We start from the raw sequence: 14,400 nt of genomic DNA, 5'->3' as shown, positions 1-14,400 counted from the left end.
GGTTGATGACCAGTGTGGTGGGAGAGTCCAGGCCCGAGTGAGAAGTGGGGAGTAGCAAGGGAAGCGAGGGCGGTATGGAGGGTGAAAGCAGGGCCTGGAGGCCTGGGAACCAGGGACCGATGCTGAGTAACTGCCTGGCCAGCAGCCATAGGCACAGCATTTGCCCCTCAGGCCCATTCCGGCCTTGGCACAACTGAGCCTAATTCTTGGCCCCTGCCTCATGCCAGGGAAGGTGGGGCTGGCTGGGCAGGAGCCACAGTGCCAGCATCCACTTTGGTCTCGGTTGGGTTGTTTGGGTTTTGGTCCTGACCTCGTTTCTGAATGCTGCTCATGTTAGCTGGAGGGAGAGTGGACACTGCCCCCACATCCTCTCTAACTGCTTTGTGATGGGACCTTAGAGAGACTGGGCCTCGCAGACCCAGGGGTGGCCCCACTGGGTCAGATGTACAGCCCTCTCAGGGGGCGAAGGAGCCCTTTGGAGTGGGGAGCCAGCCTCCACCAGGATCCTCTGGGTGGTGAGTGGTTTTTTTGGCTGCACCAACCTAGGCCACCCTGTGGAGGGGAGAGCCACCTCAGCCAGGACTCCCGCATCGGCCATGCTCCCCTGCCCAGCATCCCAGGGCACAGCCTGGGCCCATGGGATCTGGCACAGATGCATAGGAGCCTATGGGGTGGATGAGTCCATTACCTGCAGTGAGCCCATGTCCCCACAGAGGGAGAAGAGCTGGCGAGAGTGGCAGAGGGCACCGGCTTCCCGCCCCAGGAGCCACAGCGCAGTCCACAGGTGAAGACGGCCCCCACAAGTTCCCCGGAAGAGCCACACTGCTGGCCAACAGAGGCTGCCCCGGGGACTGGCACTGAGCCCACCTGTAGCCAGGGTAAGGCGAGTTGGGAGCAGTCCAGCACCTCAGCCAGAGTGGGTTTCCTGGCCTGGCCTTGGAGGACAGGGCCTGGGGATGCCCCGTGGAATGAGATGGGAAGGAAATGGGGGTAGTGCAGGCTGGACAGGGGAGCCAAGGGAGAGGCCCAGCTTGAGAGTTTGGCACATGGCCCATTGTGTCGGGCTGGGTAGAGAGGGACCCCGGAGCCTTATTCTGTCCCTGACATCACAGAGGGGTACTGGCAAGGACAGGCAGTCTGCTTTGGCCCACTGCAGACCAGGCTGAGCCCAGAGTGGGCAAAGAGGGGCAGGCATGGACAGGGAGGAGCATGGGCCTGGTAACAGGCACTTGAGGGACATCACCAGCAGGCAGAAGCGGAGACAGGTTGGGCTGGGCCAAGCAGGCATCCCCATCAGCAGCCACGTCAGATCCCAGCCCCAGCCTCAGTCCGGCCTGTTCTCACCAGCCGCCCCAACCAGCTGGGGCCCTTGGGGACTCCTCCTGGCCTGGGCCTCCCACAGACCACTCAGGATGGCAGGACCTGGCGCCAGCCCCTGGGGGCCAGGCCTGGGCTCTGTGTAAACCCCATTCCTTTTAAAGTCATGGGGCTGCAGAGGAATGTGGAGACCAGCCAGGCCAGCCGGGTCTCCCAGCTCATGCAGTTCCCTGGAGGCTGCCAGGCCTGCAACTGCCCCAGCCTTCAGGCTCTGGGCAAACTCAGTCCCATACTCCCCCTGGAGGATGAGGCGAAAGTAGATGCCCTGGAGCTAGCTCAGTGACCATGCCTGGCCAAGTGACGAGCTCTGGGCTTCAGTGTCCTCCTTGGGGCATAGACACCAATAGGACAGGCATCCTAGGATGGTTGTGGGACGTGGACAGTTCATGCAAGCGTGATGCCTGGAGGTCTTGCAGAACCCTAGCAAGGCTCAGGGAGTCTCAGGCCCTGGGCTCTGAGTTCACAGTGTTACTGGGTGAGGTTCATAGTCCCAGCACCCCACAGCCCAGAGCCAGAGCTGGATCCCTGCAGACTTGAGCCAAGCATTTGCCATGGTAGAAGACTTGGAGCCTGCCAGCCAGCACAAACTACACAGCATAAAGGCCCAGACCAGTGGGGACAAGATACGGTACCTACTGTGTGATGCAGCAGGAGGTGCTCTTGGTACCTTTGTCTTCCAGAGGGGAAACTGAGACCTGAGCCGAGAAGGGAAGGAGAGGCTCAGGAGGCTTTGAGTGAGACTCAGCCCCTGAGCTTTTCCCCCACAGCCGCCAGCTCCAAGGCCCTCAGCAGTGGGACTGCCCAACCACCTGAGGGTCACCTAGGCAAGGCGGAGCCCAGCCGGGCTAAGTCCCGCCCCCTGCCCAACATGCCAAAGCTGGTCATTCCCTCCACCGCCACCAAGTTCCCCCCTGAGATTACCGTCACGCCTCCCACCCCAACCCTGCTCTCCCCAAAAGGCAGCATCTCGGAGGAGACCAAGCAGAAGCTGAAGGTGAGTCACCTCAGGGGCTGGGCTGGAGCCACATGTGTGGGTGGGGGTCACAGGTTACAAGTGGGCCTATGGTGGGGGTGGGGGCGACAGGGGGCCTGGGGCAGGGGTGAGGGTAGGAGGGGGGCCTGGGGTAGGGGTGAAGGTGGCAGACGGGCTTGGGGCAGAGCCCAGCCATCCCTGACCAGTGCCCTGCCCGGCCCTCTCTGCAGTCAGCCATCCTTTCTGCCCAGTCTGCTGCCAATGTGAGGAAGGAAAGCCTGTGCCAGCCAGCCCTGGAGGTCCTGGAGACATCCAGCCAGGAGTCCTCGCTGGAGAGCGAAACAGACGAGGATGACGACTACATGGACATTTGAAGGACCACTGCAGCCCCAGTGCCACACCCCAGGGGACCAGCCAGGCCTGGAATGCCCCCTCGGCCTGGACCCTGGGCAGGGCCAGAGGCCCACATGGGATGCCACTCCCCACACAGCCCCCAGGCCTGCCCAGCCCACCTCCTCATGGCATCCTCCCCATACTCTGGTCAGGGCTGTCCACACCGTGTGGGAGCCCAGAGGAGGAGGGGCCCACCTTAGCCATGTGAAGGTGGACTGGTCGTCATCTGCACGCCAGGTGGCATCCTTTTCTATGAAATGTTGACTTTGTAAATCTGCCCACACCCAGCTGGCCATGTCCACACCCTTGATGCCAGGATGAGCCAGCTCTGCCTGTGTCACAGTGGAGGGGTCCTTTAGGGCCAGGCTCACCTCTCACCCTTTTTTTGGTTGCTTTTCTAATAAAGATGGAACCGTTCTCTTTGCCTCTTTGCTCACTTCTAGAGGGCAGTCAGGCAGAGTCTTGGGCGGGGTTGCTGTCCCCAGGGATTCTGGGCCTTTACTCCCATAGGCCATAGGTCAGGGCCCAGCCCCCACCTCTTTCCCCAGCATCTCAGGGACCAGCCAGGCAACCAAAGCAGCTGGCTGGGGGTGTCCAGTGGGGTAAGGAGAGTGCAGGCTGGGGCTGAGCTGGGCAGATGCCTCTAGCGAAGCTGGAGCCAGGCCTCAAAGGGGCATTAGGTGCATCCCCAGAACTCACCTGGGTGCCAGTGGGTGGGAGGCTCTATGGTGGGAGGGCAAGCACGGACTGCTGAGAACCTGGGAGGAGGGGGCTGTCAGGGAGGGAAAGTGGAGATGGGGCCGGCAGAGAGAGTACTTACTCTCATCACAGTTGCCCTAACAGGGCCTGCCATGGAATAGCTATGGTGCTCAGTGCAAGATGCAAATATGGACCCCCTTGTTCAAAAACGATTAAGGATTTTTTTTTGACTCACTCTGTCACCCAGGCTGGAGTCCAGTGGCACAATCTCGGCTTACTGCAACCTCTGCCTCAGGTTCAAGCAATTCTCCAGCCTCAGCCTCCTGAGTAACTGAGACCACAGGCACGTGCCACCACGCCCTGCTAATTTTCGTATTTTTTTTTCTTTTAGCCCTACATTTCAAGACAGAGTTCCACAATTTTCATATTTTTAATAGAGATGGCGTATCACCATGTTGGCCAGGCTGGTCTCGAACTCCTGACCTTAAGTGATCTGCCCATCTTGGCCTCCTAAAGTGCTGGGATTACAGGCATGAGCCACCATGCCTGATCAAGAATGATTAAGGATTTTAAGACAGCCTTCACAGAGCATTAAACAAGCCCCTAGAGCTGGCCCTGACCCCGAAGGCTCCAGAACCGTCTGTCGGGGATGCACAGATTCCAGGGGCCCAAACCCACCCTTCACAACTCTTCCCCTCCCAGCACCACCAGGGCCCTCCTGGCTCCTGGGACCTCCCATGGAGCAGGCTCTCTGTCCAGGACAGAGTGGGACTCTCCTCACTGCCCTGTTCCCCTCATGGGCTGGACGTGCCCACCACCCAGGAAGGAAGGAGTAAAGGGCTGGGCACCGCCCATTTGGAACCAGAGGCTTGGTGGCCCTGGATGGGTCTGGCTGAACCAACCTTCGGAGGGCTGAGATGAGCAGGCTGCAGTTACTCAGCTGACGTCCCCTCCCTGCACGGCCTGGGGTATGGAGGTTCCCAGACTGCACACCTAGACCCTACTGCACTTCCATTGTCTCCAGACAACATGCAGCAAGGGTGCCCAGGCCAGAAACAGGAAAGCAGCAGCTCTCCCTCCTCCAGTTCCTGGGACCCATCTCAGCAGGCCTCCCAGCACACCCTTCCCCAGAGCCTCACCTACAGGAGGACTGACACCTCAGACCCTCCCCTGCACCCAGTGCTGTAGGGAGCACCCTCAGCCCTGGGCCTGGGATGATGCCCCTTGCCAGCCTGGGGCCAGGAGACAGGCTCTCCCTGGCTCAGCACCTGAGTGTCCACTCACACTGCAGAGGTGTCCTGAGTGCCCTTGTGGGTTAAGGGACTTCCTCCCCTCTTGAAACAGTCCCTGAGAAGCTGAAGGTCTTGGAGGCCTCTCACCAAATGTCTTTTGGGAGGAGGGAAGACATCAAATGTGGGTGTGGCTTCCCTGAAACAGCTCTGTGTGGGGACTCAGGAGCCAAGTCCCCCACCGCACGCCTCCAACACCTTCAGTAAGGGCCACCTCTCTGGAGCCGCAGGTGGCTGCTAACACCCTGTGGTTCCCAGCAGGCACCACCCAGGCAAGAGAGAATAGGGCGGGAAACAATGGGCTGTCCTGGCCCCAAGCACTGGGGCAGGTCACAGACCAGATGGCCTAAGCTCACGCCCTGGCTCTGACTCCCTGCAAGTTTGGCAAGAGTCCCTTTTGGACACCTTGAGAAGCTGCAGCTGGGAGAGGACCACCCGCCTGTCTGGACATCCAACCCAGGTGGCAGGGGCCAAGTGACCAGTCCCAGGCAGCAGCCCTAACTGCCCCCACTGGCTGCAGGGGCTCCCAGAAGCCACCAAGGGGCTGGCTTGGCCTTGCTGGTCCACATCTGAGCTTCAGTTTCCTCATGTGCTCAAGAAGGGAGGGGAACACTGATTAGATTATGCAAGATCCAAGAGTGGCAGGATTAGGTGTGGCTGGGAGAGCCAAGGCTCCCCAGGGTAGTGGCATCTCTGGAGCCCAGGGATGAGCCCTACCTCCCTTCTAAGCCCCCAGCTGGGCTCAGGTACTTCCCTCCCTCTCCCCTCCCTCCTTCCTGGACCTCTGCAGTGCTGCCTCAGCCCCAGGGCTCAGCCTGTGCCTGACCTAACAGCTCCTGCCTCCCCCAGAGGATGCGCTGGGACCACCTCCTTCCTGTAGGAAGATAAGGGCTAGAGGTGGAGGTCAACGTCAGGGCCACAGAAGCTGAAATCCTGCCTGGAGCTAAAACAGACCTGCCTTCCCACCCTGTGCATCCCATCCTCTGTTCCTGCCCCGCCCTGCACACCCTGCTTGCAGGGCCGGGCTGGGACCCAGGGTCTGAGCTAGGGCCTCTGGACATCCGGCTCATCGCCTGCCAAAGGTCCTGCAGCTGGAGGCTCCGGCCTCCTCTCCCTCCCACAGGGTCCCAGGGTCGAGGTTCGGCCCCCTGCACCATGTTCCAGGCCTTTGGGACAGGAATGTGCTAACGGGGCAGGTTGGGCCCTGCTGGTCCACGCAGCCACCTGTGGACTTTGAGAGGGGACCGGGTGGGGAGGGGTGGGAAGGGGCGGGGCGGGGCGGGGCAGTGCCGCAGAGCGCAGGGCGGGCGGGGCCAGGCCAGCAGGGAGTCAGCCTGGCCTCTGAGCCACTGCACTGCTGGCTGCAGACACAGGCCACACCATGAAGCCGGCCCTCCTGCCCTGGGCCCTGCTGCTGCTGGCAACAGCCCCCGGCCCGGGCCCCAGACCCACAGCAGGTATGCCCCCCAGCCCTTCTGTGACCCCATCTGTCTGTCCATCTGGCTGCAGCCAGGCCTGGGCAGACACCCCTCTGGGCTCAGCCTCTGTCCATCTGTCAGACCATCTGTGACTGTGCTGGGGGTGAAGGGAAGAAATTCTGAGGGTCCATGGTGGAGGGACAGCCCATGGGGATGTGAGGCCTGAGCCAGGCCCACCCTAAACCCACTGGGAGCTAGGAGGAAGACAGGGGAGACCAGCAGAGCCCTCAGCCTGCGTCCCCAGCCCTGACAGAGGGCGGGATCTTGGAGGGGGAGCCAGGATTGTGGGTCCTCATCAGGGTGGGGCTGAATCCGGGAAAATCTAGGGAAAGCACTAAACTCTAGAACCAAGAGACTGGCCCCAGGCCACCCCCCGCCCCTCACCCCATTTCCCATCCACCCTCCTGCCACTTAACTCACTTGCAAGCATCTCTCAGCCTTCGCCCCACACCCCTCTGCGCCACCACATCCTTGGCCAACAAATAGTTACTGTTGCTCTTCAGTGCCAGACACTGCACTTAGTGAAGTGGGGCCAGTGGGGTGGCCCAGGCCCGGCCCTCAGCTGGCATCCTTTGATGGGAAACAGGGAAGGGCCCGGGAGGTGCGATTCCGGCTTGGGTGCATGCACCCACCCCAGTCCCTCCCTCCAACCTTCCTTCATGCCAGCTCCTGGAAATACGGCCCTGCTGCGGGACTCATGGCCTATAGGAGATGCTTTGGGCCTGGTGCGCAGCCCCAGTGTGCAGCCCCACTTCCCTTTCCCCACTGCTGGGACCCCTGCTTGAAATGTCCCCCCTCTCCCCAAAAAGGAGGGGAATACCCCTGGGCTTCTGCCCTGAGAGCAGCACTCTCTCTCTCTCTCTCTCTTTTTTTTTTTTTTGGGGACTGTATTTTACTCTTGTTGCCCAGGCTGGAGTGCAGTGGCATGGTCTCAGCTCACTGCAGCCTCTACCTCCCGGATTCAATTGCCTCTTCTCAATGTGTTCTAGCCTGTCAGTCAGGGCAACAACCAGATGGTCTGTGCTAAGATTCATCCCAACCCCACGGGCCCTGTGGCTTTCTACCGTGTTTACGTGGTGGTCCATGCAGTTCCTGGCCAGCGTTCTCCTGAGGATGCTGCTGTCTAATGGGCTGTGGGAGGAGCAGAGACAGGCCCTGGACATGGGGCAGCCAGTCCAGCACCCACCGGGCCAGGCCCTCAGCATCCTCTCCTCCAGATGCCCAAGAGAGCTGCTCCATGCGCTGTGGCACCCTGGACGGGTCATGTTCCTGCCACCCGACCTGCTCTGGCCTTGGCACGTGCTGCTTGGATTTCCGGGACTTTTGCCTGGAGATCTCACCCTACTCGGGCTCCATGATGGGCGGCAAGGACTTCGTGGTGCAGCACTTCAAGACGATCAGCCCCACAGACGGCAGCGTGATCTGCAGGTCTGAGGCCCGAGGGGCCGGCACCGGGCCCCAGACCACATCCCCGTGCATGCTGAGGGCTCAGACCCACTGGTTGGCTGAGTGGAGTCCCTAGGACCCAGAACAAGCAGGAGGGCACAGGGACAGCTGGCTGGATGGGTTCCCCAGTGAGGTTGGGCCGGACTGTCGAGAGGCTCAGCCTGCAATAGCCCTGCCCCTCCTACCACCACCACGCCCACAGGTTTAAGGAGAGCATCCAAACCCTGGGCCACGTGGACTCCTCCGGGCAAGTGCACTGCGTGTCACCCCTGCTCTATGAGAGCGGCCTCATCCCCTTCACCGTCTCGATGGACAACGGCCACTCCTTCCCTCGTGCGGGCACCTGGCTGGCTGGTGAGACTTCAGCCCCGGTCCGTGCCCACAGCCTGCCCCCACAGGAACTTTCCCCAGCGCTAATCTATGCACACTGAGACTTGGCACCTGTGCCCTGCTGCTCTGGCTGAACCAGTCCCTTGCGAGGCCTGCCTGTGAGAGTTCCTTCAGCTCCTTCCCACTCCCTGGCATCCAGACAGCGGTCCCAGCCCAGAGCAAGTGGGAGCTGCGAGGGTCCTCCAGAGAGGTGAGCCAGTGCCTACTCGATCAGCTCCACCAGGCCAGGGCAGGAGAGAAGCTGGGTGGAGGTTAGAGGTGTGGGCAGTGGAGGGAGGGCAGGCCCCTAACTCCCCGTCCTTTTCTGCTGTGAGGGTCGGGGAGCCCATCGCCCAGCTGCTGCCATTCATTGGGGCTCCCACAGCCCTTGAAGCCTTAGGGCCTCCTCCCTGCACCCCCTGGGCCCCAGACCCTCACTCCCCCCGCACCTCCCCTATCTAGTGCACCCCAACAAAGTGTCGATGATGGAGAAGAGCACATTGGTGAATGAGACACGTTGGCAATACTACGGCACCGCCGACACCTCGGGCAACCTCAGCCTGACCTGGCACGTGGAGGCGCTGCCCACGCAGACTGTCACCATCGAGCTGTGGGGCTACGAGGAGATCGGTGAGGCCAGCTGAGGGCTGGGTGCATCAGCTGAGGGCTGGAGTGGCATCCAGAGTGTTGGGCTCCCAGAGGTGGGAGAAAGGGAGTTCCAGCTGTGTGGGAGAAGGAGCGGAGTTTCCAAGTGGGGCTGAGGAGGGAAGGGAATTCCAGGAAGAGACGGGGGATTCAGATTGAGGGACATGCCGTGCAGGGTGGTCTGGCAGGTGGGAGGGGCAGCTGCGTGGGGCCTGGCTCCTGGGGAGGAGGTTCCTGTGGAACACTGGCACAGCTGGCATAGCCCTGGGCTCAGCTTCTTGCAGGGACAGAGATCCTGGAGTGTGGCGGGAGGTGGTGATCACCCACCCCAGAGTCCCTGCTAGAACAGCCCCTCCTAAGGGGACCGCCTGGCAGGCTATCCACCCATCCGTCAGGCTGCCATAGGTGCCAAGGCTAACCAGACCTCCTCTCCCTCAGGAATGCCCTACTCACAGGAGTGGACTGCAAAGTGGTCGTACCTATACCCCCTGGCCACACATATCCCCAACTCTGGCTCTTTCACCTTCACCCCAAAACCTGCCCCTCCCAGCTACCAGAAATGGCAAGTGGGTGCACTTCGGATCATCGACAGCAAAAATTACGCAGGGCAGAAGTAAGAAGGGGTGCAGGTGTAGGTGATGGGTGGAGGGCCCGTCTGCCTTCGCCCATTGCACTTGCCTGGGCAGCCCAGGCCAGGGGTAGGGCAGTGGGGTGACCATGGGGCCGTGTGGCCTGGCCCCAGCTCCAGCATCACTGACTCCACAGGGACGTGCAGGCACTCTGGACCAACGACCACGCGCTGGCCTGGCACCTAAGCGACGACTTCCGAGAGGACCCTGTGGCCTGGGCCCGCACTCAGTGCCAGGCCTGGGAGGAGCTGGAGGAGGAGCTACCCAACTTCCTGGAGGAGCTGCCCGCCTGCCCCTGCACCCTAGCCCAGGCCCGGGCTGACTCCGGCCGCTTCTTTGTGAGCCTCCCATCAGGGCCCAGGAGACGGGGCGAGGGAGTAGCCTCCCCACTGAGGACAGCACCAGGGGCGGCAGACAGAGGCGCCCTGGAGAGTGGGACTGGAGTCTCAGGGTCCCTGCAGGGTTGGCCTCAGGGAGGGGATAACAGAACTCGAGGCCACTGAGTGACAGCCACTTGCTGTCACTCAGACGGACTACGGCTGTGACATGGAGCAGGGCAGCGTGTGCACCTACCACCCCGAGGCCGTGCACTGTGTGCGCTCTGTGCAGGCCAGGTGAGCCCCTGGGCTGAGGCCAGGGTGGGGCTAGTGGGCAGGGTGGGCTCCCAACTGCAGCCTGGTCCTGAACCACTGGCTCCCCCAGCCCCCGGTACGGCTCCGGCCAGCAGTGCTGCTACTCAGAGGACGGGACACAGCTCCTGACGGCCGACTCCAGCAGCGGCAGCACCCCTGACCGTGGCCACGACTGGGGTGCACCCCCGTTCCGCACGCCACCCCGCGTGCCCGGCATGTCCCACTGGCTCTATGATGTCCTCAGCTTCTATTACTGCTGCCTCTGGGCACCCGACTGCCCCCGCTACATGCAACGGCGGCCCTCCAACGACTGCCGAGACTACCGGCCCCCAAGCCTGGGTGGGTGCCATCCTGTGCCCCAGACCTGGGGGAAGATCGGGCTGGGCTGGGGTGCGCCCCACCTGACCCTCCACTCCCACCCCAGCCTCCGCCTTCGGAGACCCACACTTTGTGACCTTCGACGGCACCAACTTCACGTTCAATGGGCGCGGAGAGTACGTGCTGCTGGAGGCAGCGCTGACTGACCTGAAAGTGCAGGCGCGGGCCCAGCCCGGGACGACGTCCAATGGTGAGGCCAGGGCTAGGGGGATGCTCTGGGTGGCACGGGGTAGATCCGGGGTAGGAGGCTGGAGCCAAGGGGGTCCCATTCCGCTCCCACCACCACAGGCACGCAGACCCGAGGCACGGGGCTGACCGCAGTGGCTGTCCAGGAGGGCAACTCAGATGTGGTGGAGGTCAGGTTGGCCAACAGGACCAGAGGTCTGGAGGTGCTGCTGAACCAGGGGGTGCTGAGCTTCGCCGAGCAGAGCTGGATGGACCTGAAGGGTGAGTAGTCCAGCCACTTGAGGCTTCGGGGTGCCCTCACCTCCCCGCTATTCCTTTGGGGAGGCTGAGGGGAAGCCCTGGGCCTTCGTGCCTCTACCAGCCCTGGCTAGAGGCCAGGGTGGCATCCAGGACTCAGATGCAAAGATGGAGGCCACTCTGGGCTCAGAGGGGTCCAGCATGGCACAGCACAGCTGGGTAGGTGCATCCATCCCCCTGCCAACAGCTGTCCTAGGCCAGAAATAGCTGAGGCCCGGCCAGAGGTGCAGCCTCAGGCCTTCACACCCACTGAGTTGCCCACATCGTACCCATGGGGCCTGGTCGAAAGCTGAGAGGCCGGGACTTGGGCCATGTCCTTCCTCCGGAGGAGCCTGGGAGCCGTCTGGAGGGAGCTCGCCCTGTAACATTCACCGCTGGCCTGCACAGAGCCACTTCTGTGCTCCTATCACTCCCTCCGTCCTCAAAAGCCACCAAAAGGCCAGCAGCCCTGCACCGTGAAGGATGCACTGGCAAGCGGGTAGCTCCAGCGTCCGAACCCCTGCCTCGGGGAACTGAATGAATGAAATGATTCCTGGTTGGGATTGGTGGGGACCTGGGAGGGGCCTGTCAGCACCGAGGGTGCAAGGACCCTCGGGACCTGCCCAGGCAGGTGTGGCTGCTGCAGCAAAGGCCAGAGGGACCCACACATGCATCCTCAACACGGGGGGTTCACCGCAGGGGCTGCACCTCAGGTGCCTTTGGGGGTTCCACCAGAGGTTGGGTGGAGGGTCACAGTCAGCAGAATTGGCCTTGGGGACGCCCTTCCTTCCCCTGCAAGTGCCCTCAGCCCACAGCCCGTGGGTGCCCACCATCCTGTCCTGGGGCTTCGGGAGGGCAGGACACAGGGCCCACAGTGGGTGACCCTGACACGTCCCCCTGTGCCCAGGAATGTTCCTGTCGGTGGCTGCCGGGGACAGGGTCTCCATCATGCTGGCATCAGGGGCCGGCCTGGAGGTCAGCCTGCCGGGCCCGTTCCTGAGTGTGTCTGTCCTGCTGCCTGAGAAGTTCCGAACCCACACCCACGGCCTCCTCGGGACACTGAACGGTGACCCCACCGACGACTTCACCCTGCGCAGCGGGCGTGTCCTGCCCCCAGGCACCAGTCCCCGGGAGCTGTTTGTGTTTGGGGCTGACTGTGAGTGACAGTGGGCAGAGAGGGTGGGGGAGTGGGGCAAGCACAGCACAGCCAGGGTTTGGGGACCAACGGGAGCCACGCCCAGCCAGGCCACACTCATGTATCTTCCAGGGGCCGTACACAACGCGTCCTCCCTGCTCACCTACGACTCCTGGCTCCTGGTGCACAACTTCCTGTACCAGCCCAAGCATGACCCCACCTTCGAGCCCCTCTTCCCCGGTGAGACCACCCTCAACCCCAGCCAGGCACAAGAGGCAGCCAAACTATGTGGGGACGATCATTTCTGCAACTTCGACGTGGCAGCCACTGGGAGCCTGAGCACGGGCAACGCCACGCGGGTGGCCTACCAGCTGCACCAGCGTCGTGTGCAGAGCCTGCAGCCAGGTAAGGGCGGGCAGCTGGGGGCAGGTGGGGGTGGGTGGGGGCGGGTGGGGGTGGCGGGCACCTTGCCTTGGGAAGGGACCCCCAGGGTGGCCAGATGCATGGCAGTTCAGGCCCGTGGTCTTCACTTTCTGCCCCTATCCCAGTGGTGTCCTGTGGCTGGCTGGCTCCACCTCCCAACGGAAAAAAGGACAGCAACAGATACCTGGCGGGTTCCACCATCTACTTCCACTGTGACAACGGCTACAGCCTGGCCGGGGCGGAGACCAGCACCTGTCAGGCTGATGGCACCTGGTCCTCGCCCACCCCAAAGTGCCAGCCAGGTGAGGACACCCTGCTCAAACACCTGCCTGCACTTGTACCCACTCACCACCCCAGAGGGGTCCCCTCGCTGACACTGGCTCCCTCACCAGGACGCAGCTATGCCGTGCTGTTGGGCATCATCTTTGGGGGCCTCGCGGTGGTGGCCACGGTCACGCTCGTCTATGTGCTGCTGCGCCGCAGGAAGGGCAACATGTGAGACCCCCCAGCCCCTCTCCCAAGACCTTAGGGAGCCAGTGGGACTGCCGAGCCTACTTCTAACCGCGTCTCTGTTGCAGACACGTCTGGGGCACACAGCCCTGATGGGAGCAGCTCGGCCATGAGCACCAGGCCAAGACCTCTGAGAACAGGCACCCCAGTCCTGCAACTCCCACATCCCTGGGACCAGACACCTGGGACCTGGATGCCTGACACCCGGGCCTTTAACTCCCTAATCTGTCATCTCAGACCCCAGGCCGGAGGCCCAGTGTTTCAATACCCAAGCCCCGTGCTAGCAGTGCTCCGTGCTGTTCCCCAAATACTCACGGCTCTAATTCCCCAGACCTGAAACTTCATATCCTGAGATTCCCATAGCTGTGTCCCCATTCCTGACACGCCCACACCTGAGCCTCAGATTCCCAGAGCCTGGCGCTGGTGCCCCGACCCCCGATCTGCAGAGGCCTGCTGCCCCCCCTCGCCCCGTGATGGCACCAATGCAGTGCTGCCTTGGTTCCTGGACCTGGCCTGGGACCCCAGATGGGGTGAGGAGAGACCCCAAAACCCCAGAGCAGACAGCAATACCCCCAGTGGCAGAGACCTCCCTCAGCACTCCAGGCTTGTCATTTTGAACTCTTCTGGAAGGTCACTCAGGAACACTCTCCCTGCCTGCGCAAGGAGAAAACAAGCACCTTGTTTCCTTCCCTGGTGTCCTGGTGTTTATGCTGCACCCGGGTTCCAGAGAGTTCTGTGACCGAGAGGTCACCACCAACCGCATCCAGAGTGAGGCAGGTCTAAGCCTCGCCTGCTTCCTCCACGCCCAGGTGCTGGGGTGCTGTCTCCATGTGTGCAGTGGGACAGAGGATTGTGACCGCCTCCTGGGGTGGGGAAGCCGCCAACACAGCACAGGTGCTCAGGAGATGGAGAGGGACAGCCCAGCCCACCCTCCCCAGCACAGGTGCCATCCCCTCACCACGCCCTGGTGCTCTCTGGCAAGCTCTGCCCTGCAGCCTTGGCTCCTTGAACGCAGTCACTGGCAGGGTCCTGTCCAAGTCCTCAGGAAACTGGTGCCCACGCTCCTTAGCCCAGGAATGTCCAGAATCTGGCCACAGAGCCCAGGCCTCAGGCCACCGTGGCCCACCTGAACAGCTCCTCATCTGGCCCTGCATGGAGGCACAGTCCAGGAGGCGGCTGGAAGATGAGCTGGGCCCATCAACCTTTGTGGAGAGGGTCTTGAATGGGGGCTCAGGCAGGGCAGCATTGGTCAGATTTGCCCCTTAGATCTCAGAGAAAGTGCTGCAGAGGACGAGGCCAGAGGTTGGGAGCCTGGAGGAGAACAGTGGGTGGGGAGTTGAGCAGAACAGCCTCAGCGTGGCCTGCTGCGAGTGGCCACACGGGGGCAGCAGAAGGTAGGAACAGGAGCCTGGGTGGCGGTGGAGGTTTGTGGGGGCCAGTCAGCCCTGCCCTGCAGATGGGTCAGCGGGCTTGGTCACAACTGTAGCCAAGGTCTCGCACAGCCCACCCCTCCGCCTCCCCTCCCCTGGGTCATCCCCCCATCTCAGGAGTGTTGAAGAGGT

General features: G+C 62.3%; 2 protein-coding genes across 9 annotated transcripts in view; both read left to right on the top strand.

Annotated features, from left to right (window-relative positions):
* The window catches only part of CABIN1 (calcineurin binding protein 1), a 161,959-nt gene extending 158,799 nt beyond the window's left edge, over window positions 1-3,160 (top strand). For all 8 annotated transcript variants that reach the window (XM_012454131.2, XM_012454135.2, XM_012454126.2 and 5 more), the window contains 3 exons: window positions 714-878; window positions 2,058-2,371; window positions 2,581-3,160. In XM_012454131.2, the coding sequence (XP_012309554.2) occupies window positions 714-878; window positions 2,058-2,371; window positions 2,581-2,724 (623 nt within the window). In that variant the 3' untranslated portion in view covers window positions 2,725-3,160. The remainder of the gene's footprint in view (window positions 1-713; window positions 879-2,057; window positions 2,372-2,580) is intronic.
* Window positions 3,161-6,100: 2,940 nt separating this feature from the next.
* SUSD2 (sushi domain containing 2) lies at window positions 6,101-13,743 on the top strand. The gene is made up of 15 exons (XM_012454136.3): window positions 6,101-6,188; window positions 7,427-7,637; window positions 7,858-8,009; window positions 8,487-8,654; window positions 9,108-9,282; window positions 9,435-9,636; window positions 9,827-9,912; window positions 10,001-10,269; window positions 10,355-10,498; window positions 10,597-10,755; window positions 11,678-11,926; window positions 12,038-12,310; window positions 12,454-12,630; window positions 12,721-12,823; window positions 12,907-13,743. The coding sequence occupies exons 1-15, from the start codon at window positions 6,113-6,115 to the stop codon at window positions 12,929-12,931; spliced, it is 2,469 nt and encodes an 822-aa protein (XP_012309559.1). The 5' UTR covers window positions 6,101-6,112; the 3' UTR covers window positions 12,932-13,743.
* Window positions 13,744-14,400: the final 657 nt, after the last annotated feature.

The sequence above is a fragment of the Aotus nancymaae genome, unplaced genomic scaffold, assembly GCF_030222135.1.
Source record: "Aotus nancymaae isolate 86718 unplaced genomic scaffold, 86718_ANA_hifiasm-v0.15.2.pri h1tg000210l, whole genome shotgun sequence".
Classification (NCBI taxonomy): domain Eukaryota; kingdom Metazoa; phylum Chordata; class Mammalia; order Primates; family Aotidae; genus Aotus; species Aotus nancymaae.
The sequence above is the reverse complement of the archived record's forward strand: the minus strand, read 5'-3'. Positions and strand labels throughout refer to the sequence as shown.

What these genes read in the sequence shown, in the direction of transcription:
- SUSD2 (XM_012454136.3), top strand. Translation starts at nt 6,113, where the DNA reads ATGAAGCCGGCCCTCCTGCCCTGGGCCCTGCTGCTGCTGGCAACAGCC. An exon ending in GGGCCCCAGACCCACAGCAG is followed by an intron (nt 6,189 to 7,426) that starts GTATGCCCCCCA and finishes CCTCTCCTCCAG; the next exon opens with ATGCCCAAGAGAGCTGCTCC. An exon ending in CTGACTCCGGCCGCTTCTTT is followed by an intron (nt 9,637 to 9,826) that starts GTGAGCCTCCCA and finishes GCTGTCACTCAG; the next exon opens with ACGGACTACGGCTGTGACAT.